The sequence below is a fragment of the Mus musculus genome, chromosome X (assembly GCF_000001635.26).
Source record: "Mus musculus strain C57BL/6J chromosome X, GRCm38.p6 C57BL/6J".
NCBI classification, from domain to species: domain Eukaryota; kingdom Metazoa; phylum Chordata; class Mammalia; order Rodentia; family Muridae; genus Mus; species Mus musculus.
The window spans coordinates 21,036,580-21,049,430 of NC_000086.7; the positions used below are offsets into that span (position 1 = coordinate 21,036,580).

The following is a 12,851-nucleotide window of genomic DNA, read 5'->3' on the forward strand; positions in this document are numbered from 1 at the left end:
GGAAGCAAGCAAAGCTCCCGCACTGAAAAAATGACCATCAAAAGTTACCTATGGAAGCCACCTCACACACAGAAACGAGGTTGCTGTAGGTTTCAAGCATCACATCTCGGTACAGGGTCCTCTGTGGAGAGTTCAGGTATTGCCACTCCTCCTGAGTGAAATCCACAGCTACATCCTCAAATGTCACTGGTTCCTGTAATGGCAAACTTCTTTTACTCTAAAATGCTGACCACTGAATGATAAGTATATAATGTGAGAAAACTGCTAATTGAGCTCCCAGTTCAGGTCCTGGTCTACAGGCATATCTGTCAAGCATTTTCTTAATTGCTAATTGATAGAGGAGGCCCAGCCAACTGTGGCAGTACTTTGTAGGTGGGTCTGGGTCTTTGGGAAAAGTAGCTGAGTAAGGCAGAAATAGCAAGCCCATAAGTAGCATTCCTCCATAGTCTCTGCCTCAGTTCCTGTCTAGTTTCTTGAAAAATTCTATGTGCTTTGTTCTGTGTCTCTACCATGTGGTTGTTCCTGAGTTGTACCCTTCTTCTAGTTTGGTTCTTCTGTTGCTATGATATTCACTATGACAAAAAGCAGCTTAGGGAGGAAAGGGTCTATTTGCCTTCCACAAACTGATCACAGTTCATCATTGAGGAAAGTCAGGACAGGAAACCAACCAGGAGCAGAACTCATAGCCTAGGAGTAGCATGTCCACATGAGCAGGGTCTTCTCACATTAATCAATAATCAAGAAAACTGTCCCATAGATATGCCCACAACCATTACCTTCCTGAGTTCTCTGAGTAATTCAATTATATTATTGAACTTGTACAGGATAGTTGCGGGGGGGGGGGTTCTCTTTACAGCCCCATGTTAATTACTTTGGCTTGTCTACTTGAAATGCCTAGTTCATTAGTGAAGCACACTTGGATATGTCCATGAAAGCATTCCAGATTTGATTAACTAAGGAGGTACAGCACCACTCTAAATGTAGACAGCACCATCCAAGGGCTGGGATCCCAGAATAGATAGAAAGGGAACAAAGGAGAAAGCCAAGGTGAAGTGAGCACCAGTGAACCCTTTTCTGTTTTCTGATCTGCAGGGAAGCAGTCTTCATGCTCTATGATTTTCTCTGTAGGATGGATTATACCATAAAACCATTGAGTTTCTCTGTTTATTAAGTATTTGGTTACAAAAATGAGAAAACTCCATAGTATACTCTCAAATTTGCAAGTGGGTAAGCAGAGGTATAAGTAACTCAGGAACTCCATTTTTGGCTGGTATCTGAAGTCAAGAAACTTTGTGGGACTACTGTGTGGTCTCCACTAACACTGGTACAAAAAGTTCCTAACTCAAAACATCCACAAAATTTGGGACACAATGAAAAGACCACACCTAAGAATAATGGGCATAGAAGAAAGCAGAGATTCCCAACTCAAAGAGCCAGAAAACATCTTCAGCAAAATCGTAGAAGAAAACTTCCTTAACCTAAAGAAATAGATGCCCATACATGTACAAGAAGCCTACATAACACCAAATAGATTGGGCCAGAAAAGAAAATCCTTCCATTACATAATAATGCATAAAACACTGAATGCACAGAACAAAAAAAGAATATTAAAAGCAGTAAGGGAAAAAGGCCAAGTAACATATAAAGGCTGACCTATCAAAATTACACCAGACTTCTCAACAGAGACTCTAAAAGCCAGAAGATCCTGGATAGATTTCATCCAGACCGTAAGAGAACATAAATGCCTGCCCAGACTACTATACCCAGCAAAATTCTTAATCATCATAGATGAAAAATACAAGATATTCTATGACAAACCCAAATTTAAATGATATATTTCCACCAATCCAGCCCTACAGAGGATACTAGGGGGAAACTCCAACACAAGGAGGGTAACTATACCCAAGAAGACAAAAGAAATTAGTGATTTCACAACAAACCCCCAAAAAGAGAAACACACATAGACACACACACACACACGCACACACACACACACACACACACACACACACACACACACACACCTCCAACAACAAAAATAACAGGAACTAACAATAATGGGTCTTTAAAAATCTCTCAGCATCAATGGACTCAATTCTCCAATAGATACAGGCTAGCATACTAGATATGTAAAGAGGATCCATCATTCTGCTGCATATAAAACAGCTGGGCAACAAAGACAGATACTACCTCAGAGTAAAGGTCTAGAAAAAAGCTTTCCAAGCAAAGGGTCTGAAGAAACAAGCTGGAGTAGCCACTCTAATATCCAATAAAATAGATCTTTAACCAAAAGTAATCAAAAGAGATAGGGAAGACACTTCACACTTACCAAAGGGAAAATATCTACTAAGAAGTCTAAATTCTGAATATCTATGCTCCAAAGGCAAGAGCACCCACATTCATGAAAGAAATTCCCCAATAAAAAGACACAGCCTAACAGAGTGGATGTGTAAACGGTATCCATCATTCTGCTACATACAAGGAACATACCTTGGCAACAATGATAGACATTACCTCATTGTAAAGGCCTGGAAAAAGGTTTCCCAAGCAAATAGACCCAAGAAAAAATTTGGAGTAGTCATTCTAATATCTAATAAAATAGACTTTCAACCAAAAGTAATCAAAAAAGATGGAAAAAGATACTTCATACTCATCAAAGTAAAATGCCACCAAAATATCATCTCAATTATGAACAACTACAACTCCAAATGCAAGGGCACCCACATTTGTAAAAGAAACATTACTAAAGCTTACATCACACATCAAACCCCACACACTAATAGTGGGAAACTTCAACACCCCACTTTCACTAATAGACATGTCATCCAGACAAAAACTAATCAGATATAATGAAAATAACTGACATTACAAATAAAATGGACTGAACAGGCATCTACAGAATATTTCATTCAAACACAAAAGAATATACCCTTTTCTCAGCACCTCATGGAATGAACCTTACCCAAAATTGGTAACATAGCCAAGATTCAAAAAACTCCTTGTAATCTATCAACCTACCATGGATTAAAGCTGGACTTCAGTAATAACAGAAACAATAGAAAGCCTATAAACTCATGGAAACTGAACAACTCTCTACTCAATGATTAATGGGTCAGGGAAGAAATAAAGAAATTAAAGACTTTCTAGAATTCAATGAAAATGAAAGCGCAACATACTTATGGAACACAATGAAAGCGGTGCTAAGAGGAAAGTTCAGAGCACTAAGTGCTTCCATAAAGAAATTAAATAGTTCCCATACCAGGAATTTAAGAGTACAACTGAAAGCTCTAGAAAAAAAAAAAGAAGCAAACACACTCAAGGGATTCATGGCACATACCTAAACACAATAAAAGCAATATACAGCAAGACAATAGCCAACATTAAATTAAATGGAGGTAAACTTGAAGTAATGCCACTAAAATCAGGGGAAAGATATGACTGCCCACTCTTTTGCTATCTATTCAACGTAGTGCTTGAAGTTCTAGTTAGAGCAATAAGACAACAAAAGGATATCAAAGGGATATAAATCAGAAAGGAAGAAGTCAAGGTATCACTATTCATGAATGATATGATAGTATACAGGAGTGATCCCCAAAATTCTACTAGAGAACTTCTATAGTTGATAAAAAAAAACTTTAGTAAAATATGTGGTTACAAAATTAACTCAATTTTAATTAATCAGTATCCCTCCTTTATATAAATGATACATGGCCTGAGAAAGTTATGGAGATAACACCCTTCTCACTACCCATAAATAAAATAAAATAAAATAAAATATACTGATGTAACTCTAACCTAGCAAGTAAAAGACATGAATGACAAGAACTTTTAAGTCTCTGAAGAAAGAAATTGACAGGGCTTTATACTCAAATAACACCAGGAGAGAGCTAGCCTCTCCAAGAGTACAGGCAGTCTTGTGAGCACAGATTAGACCACCACTGCTATGTGGAGGAACTCACCTGGAACCCTCAGGGCACAGGAACCAAGGGGCAGCCTGGGACGGAGTCTTCCGGTTTCCATTTGTGCCTGGAGCCGATCCTCTGCCACAGAGCTACACACAAATACCACCAGGAGAGAGCTGGTCTCCCAGGAATGGCTACACTCCTGCGAGTACAGGTAAGACCACCACTTCTCTTCAAATTCCTGGCCCAAGAGGGACCCTCCCATAGCCATCAGGACACAGGAACCAAGGATTGGCTGGGGACAGGATCCTTCTGGTTTCTGTCTGCACCACAGAGCTGACCCTGTGCCATAGCTCTCCATACCTAAATTCCTCCAAGAGAACTGGTCTCCCAGAAGTACTGACACACAGACTTGCAGGATGGGGAAGTCACAGTCAGAGATAGCAAGATGAGCTAACACCAGAGATAACCAGAGGGAGAAAGGTAAGCACAAGAACATAAGCAACAGAAAAAAAAGACTACTTAGCATCATCAGAACTTAGTTCTCCCACCACAGCGAACCCTGGTTACCCCAATATACCAGAAAAGCAAAACTCTGATTTAAAATCACATCTCATGATGATGAAACAGGACTTTAAGAAGAACGTAAGGAACTCCCTTAAAGAAATAAAAGAGAACACAGGAAAACAGGTAGTAGACCAAAAATCCCTTAAAGAATTTCAGGAAAACATAACCAAACAGGTGAAGGAACTTAACAAAACCATCCAAGATCTAAAAATGGAAATACACACAATAAAGAAATCACAAAGGTAGACAACCCTGGAGATAGGAACCTAGGAAAGAGATCAGGAGTCACAGATGCAAATATCACCAAACGAATACAAGAGATAGAAGAGAGAATCTCAGGTGCAGAAGATACCATAGAAAACATTGACACAACAGTCAAAATGCAAAATGTAAAAAGCTCGTAACCCAAAACATCCAGGAATTCCAGGACACAATGAGAAGACCAAACCTAAGGATAATAGGTATAGAAGAAAGAAAAGATTCCCAATTTAAAGGGCCAGTAAATATCTTCAACAAAACTATAGAAGAAAAGTTACCTAGCCTAAAGAAAGAGATGCCCATGAACATACAAGATACCAAACACCAAAGTTAAATCAGGATCAGATAAACAATCTAAATAGTCCCATAACCCCTAAAGAAATAGAAGCAGTCATTAAAAGTCTCCAAACCAAAAAAAAGCCCAGGACCAGATGGTTTTAGTGTAGAATTCTTTCAGACCTTCATAGAAGACCTAATACCAATACTATTTAAAGTATTCTACAAAATTGAAACAGAAGGAACACTACTCGATTCATTCTATGAAGCCACAATTATGCTGACCAAAACCACACAAAGACCCAACAAAGAAGAGAACTTCAGACCAATTTCTCTTATGAATATCTATGCAAAAATACTCAACTAAATTCTTCCAAACTGAATCTAAGAACACATGAAAACCATCATCCATCATGATCAAGTAGGCTTCATCCCAGGGATGCAGGGGTGGTTCAATATATGGAAATCCACCAATGTAATCCACTGTATAATGAAACTCAAAGGAAAAAAAAACACACTATCATTTCATTATATACTGAAAACGCATTTGACAAAATTCAACATCTCTTCCTGTTAAAAGTCTGGAAAGATCAGGAATTCAAGGCCCATACCTAAACATAGTAAAAATAATATACAGCAAACCAGTAGCCAACATCACACTAAATGAAGAAAAACTTCAAGCAATCCCACTAAAATCAGGAACTAGACAAGCTGTCTACTCTCTCTCTCTCTCTCTCTCTCTCCCTCTCTCTCTCTCTCTCTCTCTCTTTCTCTCTTCAATATAGTACTTGAAGTTCTAGCTAGAGCAATTAGACAACAAAAGAAGATCAAAGGGACACAAATTGGAAAGGAAGGAGTCAGACTACCACTATTTGCAGATGATATGATAGTATACTTAAGTGACCACAAAAACTCCACCAGAGAACTCCTATAGCAAAGTGGCCAGATATAAAATTAACAAATCAGTAACCTCCCTCTACTCAAAGGATAAACAGGCTGAGAAAGAAATTAGAGAAATGACACCCTTCACAATAGTCACAAGCAGTATAAAATATCTAGGTGTGACTCTAACCAAACAAGTGAAAGTTCTATAGGACAAGAACTTCAAGTCTTTGAAGAAAGAAATCGAAGAAGACCTCAGAATGTGGAAAGATCTCCCATGCTCGTGGATTGGCAGGATTACCATAGTAAAAATGGCCATCTACAGATTCAGTGCAATCCCCATCAAAATTACAACATCATTTTTCACATAGATAAAAAGAGTAATTCTCAAATTCATTTGTAACAACAACAAGAACAACAACAACAAAAACCCATGATAGCGAAAAATATTCTCAACAATAAGAGAACTTCTGGGGAATCACCATTTCCGACCTCAAGCTCTATTCCAAAGCAGTAGTGATAAAAACCTCATGGTATTGGTACAGAGACAGGCAGGTAGATCAAAGGAATAGAATTGAAGGCCCAGAAATGAACCCACATACCTACGGTCACTTGATCTTTGATAAAGGAGCTAAAACCATCCAGTGGAAAAAAGAGCATTTTCATCCAATGGTGCTGGCTCAACTGGCAGTTAGCATGCAGAAGAATGCGAATTGATCCATTCTTATTGCCTTGTACAAAGCTCATGTCCAAGTGGATCAAGGACCTCCACATAAAACCAGATGCACTGAAACTAATAGAAAAGAAAATGGGGAAGAGCCTCAAGCACATGGGCACAGGGGAAAATTTCCTGAAGAGAACATTAATAGCCTATGCTCTAAGAACAAGAATTGACCAATGGGACCTCATAAAATTATAAAGCTTCTGTAAGGCAAAGGACACTGTCAATAGGATTCAATGGCAACCAACAAATTGGGAAAAGATCTTTAACAACCCTATATCCAATAGAGGACTATTGTCCAATGTATACATAGAACTCAAGAAGTTAGACTCCAGAGAATCAAATAACACTATTAAAAAATGGGGTACAGAGCTAAACAAAGAATTCTCCACTGAGGAATACTGAATGGCTGAGAAGCACCTAAAAAAATGTTCAACATCCTTAATCATCAGGGAAATGCAAATCAAAACAACACTGAGATTCCACCTCATACCAGTTAAAATGGCTAAGATTAAAAACTCAGATGACAGCTGATGTTGGCGAGGATGTGGAGAAAGAGGAACACTCTTCCACCTCGGGCAGAATTGCAAGCTTGTACGACTACTCTGGAAATCAGTTTGGTGGATGCTCAGAAAATTGGACATCGTACTATCTGAGGATCCAGATCTACCACTCTTAGGCATATACCCAGAAGATGCTCCAACAAGTAATAAGGACACATGTTCCAGTACGTTCATACCAGCCTTATTTATAATAGCCAGATGCTGGAAAGAACCCAGATGTCCCTTAACAGAGGAATGGATACAGAAAATGTGTACATTTACACAATGGAGTACTATTCAGCTGTTAAAAACAATGAACTCATGAAATTCTTAGGCAAATGGATGGGACTAGAAAATATCATCCTGCATGAGGTAACCCAATCACAAAAGAACACACATGGTATACACTCACTGATAAGTGGATATTAGCCCAGAAGCTCGGAATACCCAAGACACAATTCACAGACCAAATGAAGCTCAAGAAGAAGGAAGACCAAAGTGTGGATACTTCGATCCTTCTTAGAAGGGGGAACAAAATACACATGGGAGGAGATACAGAGACAAAGTGTGGAGCAGAGACTGAAGGAAAGACCATCCAGAGACTGCCCCACCTGGGGAATCCATCCCATATACAATCACCAAACCCTGACACTATTGTGGGTGACAGAAAGTGGTTGCTGAGAGGAGCCTGATATAGCTGTCTCCTAAGAGGCTCTGCCAGTGCCTGACAAATACAGAGGTGGATGTTTGCAGCCAACCATTGGACTGAGCACGTGGTCCCCAATGGAGGAGCTAGAGAAAGGACCCAAGGAGCTGAAGAGGTTTGCAGCCGCATAGGAGGAACAACAATATGAACTAATCAGTACCCTCTGAGCTCCCAGGGACTAAACCACCAACCAAAGAATACACATGGAGGGACCCATGGCTCCAGCCGCATATGTAGAAGAGGATGGCCTAATAAGGGACTTTACTGGGAGGAGAGGCCCTTGGTCCTTAGAAGGCTCAATGCCCCAGTGTAGGGGAATGCCAGGACAGGGAAGCGGGAGTGGGTGGGTTGGTGAATAGGGAGTTGGAGAATGAGATTGGGGTTTTTCAGAGGGGAAATCAGAAAATGGGATAACATTTGAAATGTATATAAAGAAAATATCTAATAAATTAAATAAATACAAAAAGAAATTAAAGAAGATATCAGAAGGAAAGCTCTTCCATGCTCATTGATCAGTATGATTAGCACAGTGAAAATGGCCATTTTACCAAAAGCAACATATAGATGTAAATTCCCATCAAAATTCCAACACAATTCTTTAGACTTTGAAAGGGCAATTCTCAACTTCATATGGAAAACCCCAAATCCCAGTAATCCCAGTATAGCTAAAATAATCCCCCCCAAAAAAAACCCACCAAAAATCAACCAAACAAAACCCCCTTGGAGGTATTACCATCCCTGACTTCAATCAAGCTGTATTACAGAGCAATAGTAATAAAAGTTGTATAGTATTTGTATAGAAACAGACAGGTTGATCAATGGAATCAAATCAAACACACAGAAATAAACCCACACATCTATGGATGGACACTTGATTTTTTTTTTTTTAAAAAGAAGCTAAAATGGAAATTGGAGAGCATTTTCAAAAAATGGTGCTGGTCTAACCGGAAGTTTGCATGTAGAAGAATGGAAATAGATCCATATTCATTATCTTGCACAAAACTCAAGTGTACGTGGATCAAAAACTTCAATGTAAAACCAGATACACTAAATCTAATAGAACATCAATTGAGAATACCTTTCAATACGCTGTTACAGGAGACAATATCCTGAACAGAACACCAATGGCTCCGGCTCTTAAGATCAACAATTGATAAATAGGACCTCATAAAACTGAAAAGCCTCTGTATGTCAAAGGACACTATCAATAGGACATACTAGCAGCCTACAGATTGGGAAAAGGTCTTTACAAGCCCTACATCCAACAGAGGGCTAATATCCAAAACATATAATGAACTCGGGAATTTAGACTCCAACAACCTAAATAACCCAATTACAAAAATGGGGTACAGAGCTTAACAGACAAATCTCAACAGAGGAATCTCTAGTGGCTGATAAACATTTAAAGAAACTTTCACCATCCTTAGTCATTGTGAAATGTAAATCACAATAACTCAGAGATTCCTCTTTACATCAATCAGAATGGCTAAGATCAAAAACTCAAGTGACAGCACATGCTGGCAAGGATGTGAATGCAAAGGGAACAGTCTTTTTCTTTTTTAATTTATCTTTTACACTCCATATTCCATTCCCTGCTCTCCTATCCACACCTTTAACTGCTCCACATCCCACACTTCCTCCCCATCCCCTGTCTCCATATGGATGCCCACAGCCCTCCACCCCACCCAAACTCTAAACTCCCTGGGGCCTCCATTTTTTTGAGGGAAGTCCTCTATTCTCTTGTGTGCTGGGGGCCTCATATCAGCTGGTGTATGCTGCCTGGTTGGTGGTCCAGTATTTGAAAGAACTTGGGCATCCAGATTAATTGAGACTGCTGGTCCTCCTACAGGGTCAGCTGCTTCTGTCCATTGGTTGGGTACGAATATCTGCATCTGACTCTTTCCACTACTTGTTGGGTCTTTCAGAAGACAGTCATGATAGGTTCCTTTTTGTGAGTGCTCCATACCCTCAGTAATAGTGTCAGGCCTTGAGACCTCCCCTTGAGCTGGATGGCACTTTGGGCCTGTAGTTGGACCTTCTTTTTCTCAGGCTCCTTTCCATCTCTGTAATTCTTTCAGACAAGAACAATCATGGGTCAGAGATGTGACTGTGGGATGGCAACCCCATCCCTCACTTGATGCCCTGTCTTCCTGCTGAAGGTGGACTCTATAATTTCCCTCTCCCTACTGTAGGACATTTCACCTAATGTCCCTCCCTTTGATTCCTGAGAGTCTCTTACCTCCCAGGTCTCTGGTGTTTTCTGGAGGGTTCCGAAAGCAGAACACTCTTACACTACTGGTGGAAGTGCCAAATTTATATAACCAGCCTGGAAGTCAATATAGCTGTTTCTCCAGAAATTGGGAATAGTTCTACCCAAAGACCCAGCTATATCACTCCTGGGTATATACCCAAATATGCTCCATCATACCAAAAGGACACTTGCTCAACTATGTTCATACCAGCTTTATTCATAATACCTAGAAACTGCAAACAACCCAGATGTCCCTCAAGTAAAGAATGGATGAAGAAAATGTGGTTCATTTATACAATGGAATACTACTCAGCTATTAACAATAAGGACATTACTAATTTCACTGGCAAATGGATGGAACTGGAAAATATCATCTTGAGTGAAGTAACGCAGACCCAAAAGGACATGCATGGTATGTACTCACCTGTAAGTGGATATTAGCCATAACATACAGACCCAAAGAAACCAAATAAGGAAGGCCCAAGGGAGGATGCTTAAGTGTTACTCAGAAGTGGAAATAAAATAGATATTGGAGGTGAATGAATGGAGGAAACTGGGTGAGAGTGGGGATGGAGAGGGTAAAGGGCAGGGTGGGGATCAGGTGTAGGGAGAGCTGGGAAGAGAGAATGGAAATAGGTGGTTGTCAGGGGGAACATCTCTAGGACGTGCCAGAGACCTGTGATGGGGAAGGCCCCAGGAAGTCTAGCTAAGACTCAGCAATGGTGGATATGGTTCGTGAAGTGACCACCTCCCATAGCCAGGCAAGACTCCCAGTGGAGGGATACAGAAACCAACTCACCCACAACACCTTCTACCCAAAATGTGTCCTGCATACAAGATGCACAGGGACGAAGATGGAACAGAGGAGGGAATGGCCAACCAATGACTGTTCTAACTTGAGACCCATCCCATGGGTAAGAACCAATCCATGCTACAATTAATGATACTGTGTTATGCTTGCAGACAGAAGCCTAGCATGGCTGTCCTCTGAGAGTTCCACACAGCAGCTGTCAGAAATCAATGCAGAGACTCACAGCCAAACATTAGATAAGAGCTTGGGGAATCTTGTGGAAGAGTTGGGGGAAGGATTGAGGGACCTGAAGGAGATAGGGACATCACAAGAAGACCAACAGAATCAACTAATGTGGACTGTCGGGGCCTCCCAGAGACTGAACCAGTAACCAAGAGCAAGCCTGGGCTGGACCTAAACCCCCTGCACATATGTAGCAGATGTGTAGCTTGGTCTTCATACAAGTCCTCAACAACTAGAGCAGGGGCTATCCCTGATTCTGTTGCTTGCCTGTGGATCCCGGTCCCCTAACTGAGCTAGCTATCTTGTCTGGCCTCCGTGGGAGAGGATTCACCTAGTCCTGCAGTGACTTCATGTGACAGGGTAGAGTAATACCCAGGGGGGCCTCCTCCTTCTCATAGGAGAAGGGGAGGAGGGAATTGAGGAGTGTCTGTGTGAGGGGGGAACTAGAGAAGGGGAGAGCTGTGACCAGGTTGTAAAGTCAATAAATAAATTAATGGGAAACAAGAAGTAAAAGTGTTAAAAAAAAAGAAAGTTGAAAAATTTTGAAAGCAGCTAGACAAAGAGTGCGTTATATATAAGGGGGCAGGATTTAAATGATAGATTTCTCATATAAGGAGGTCAGAAAGAAGTAGCCCCAACACTTTTCAAATGCTAAAAGAAACACAGTGATTCAACCACAAACTGTTATTCTTCAGGAAAGAAAATTAAAATATTCTCAGATGGAAAAGAAAAAAAAAACAAACAAACTAAAAATTGCTACCAGAAGACCTACGGATAAAAAACATGCCAAAGGTAGGCCTGAGAGAGCATACTGGGATTTCAGCAACTTGGAAGGCTAACACAGAAGGATAACTTAGGACAAGAGTTTAAAGGCCAGCCCAGGAAACATGGTGAGACCTCTATCTAAAACAAAACCAAACCCCCCAATCTAACAAGATTGTTTGTAGAACACCAGGAAGAACAGCAGTAGACAGATCAGAAAGATGACTGAGTAGATACAAACACAGAGGAGGACAATGGGAGGAAGCGGAGGTGGCTTGAGAGCCATGAATAAGGTTATATATAAAGAACAGACTTCCCTGGAGATATTAACCAAACCACTAAAGAGAAGTCTTCTCTACAGGGTGATTTTTAAAAATCAATTATTTTTAAAAATATCAAGCTTTTGATATTCACATTACTTTTGCATTCCTTACTCAGGAATTAGATTTTCCTTACTCAGGAATTTAGATTTTTTTTTGGTAGGGTTCTTCCATTGCATTTGTCATAACAGAGATTTCTCTCTTTTTAAAAGAGAAAATGCCTAGGATCACTCACAACTGAAAGTAGAATGAAACAGACAATATCAATATATTCCCACTGCTTCCAACATGTGCCTAGTAGTTTAGCAACACAACAGCTGAGAGCAGTGATCTATGTATGCACTTGGAATATACAGGCATGTTCCCAGGGTCAGTGGGCAGCATGGTGCAGTGTAACTCTGGGATCCATGCTTCCAAGTAAGATGGAGTGAGCATATTCCCCCTGTGTTTCCCTTTTAGTACAGACATGAAACCTGGACAGAAGGCAAGAAAGAGCAGTTAGAAGAATCTAAAAAGGAAAAGGGTACCAAGAAGATTAAGGGAAAGGCCAGAATTCAACAAATTATGAGTTTCTACTTTTCACTGGTATTCACTGGCCCAGAGTAAAGCTAAGAATAAACACAGCTAAGAA

At 40.3% G+C, this 12,851-nt stretch overlaps 1 protein-coding gene across 8 annotated transcripts in view; it reads right to left on the minus strand.

The window, feature by feature from the left end:
- Zfp182 (zinc finger protein 182) overlaps nucleotides 1-12,851 on the minus strand; it is a 35,930-nt gene that overhangs the window by 10,396 nt on the left and 12,683 nt on the right. For 7 of the 8 annotated variants that reach the window (NM_001013387.2, NM_001111076.1, XM_030251367.1 and 4 more), the window contains one exon: nucleotides 49-193. In NM_001013387.2, the coding sequence (NP_001013405.2) occupies nucleotides 49-193 (145 nt within the window). Of the gene's footprint in view, nucleotides 1-48; nucleotides 218-12,851 lie in introns of those variants that run through there. The other variant, XM_030251369.1, reaches the window with a different exon arrangement.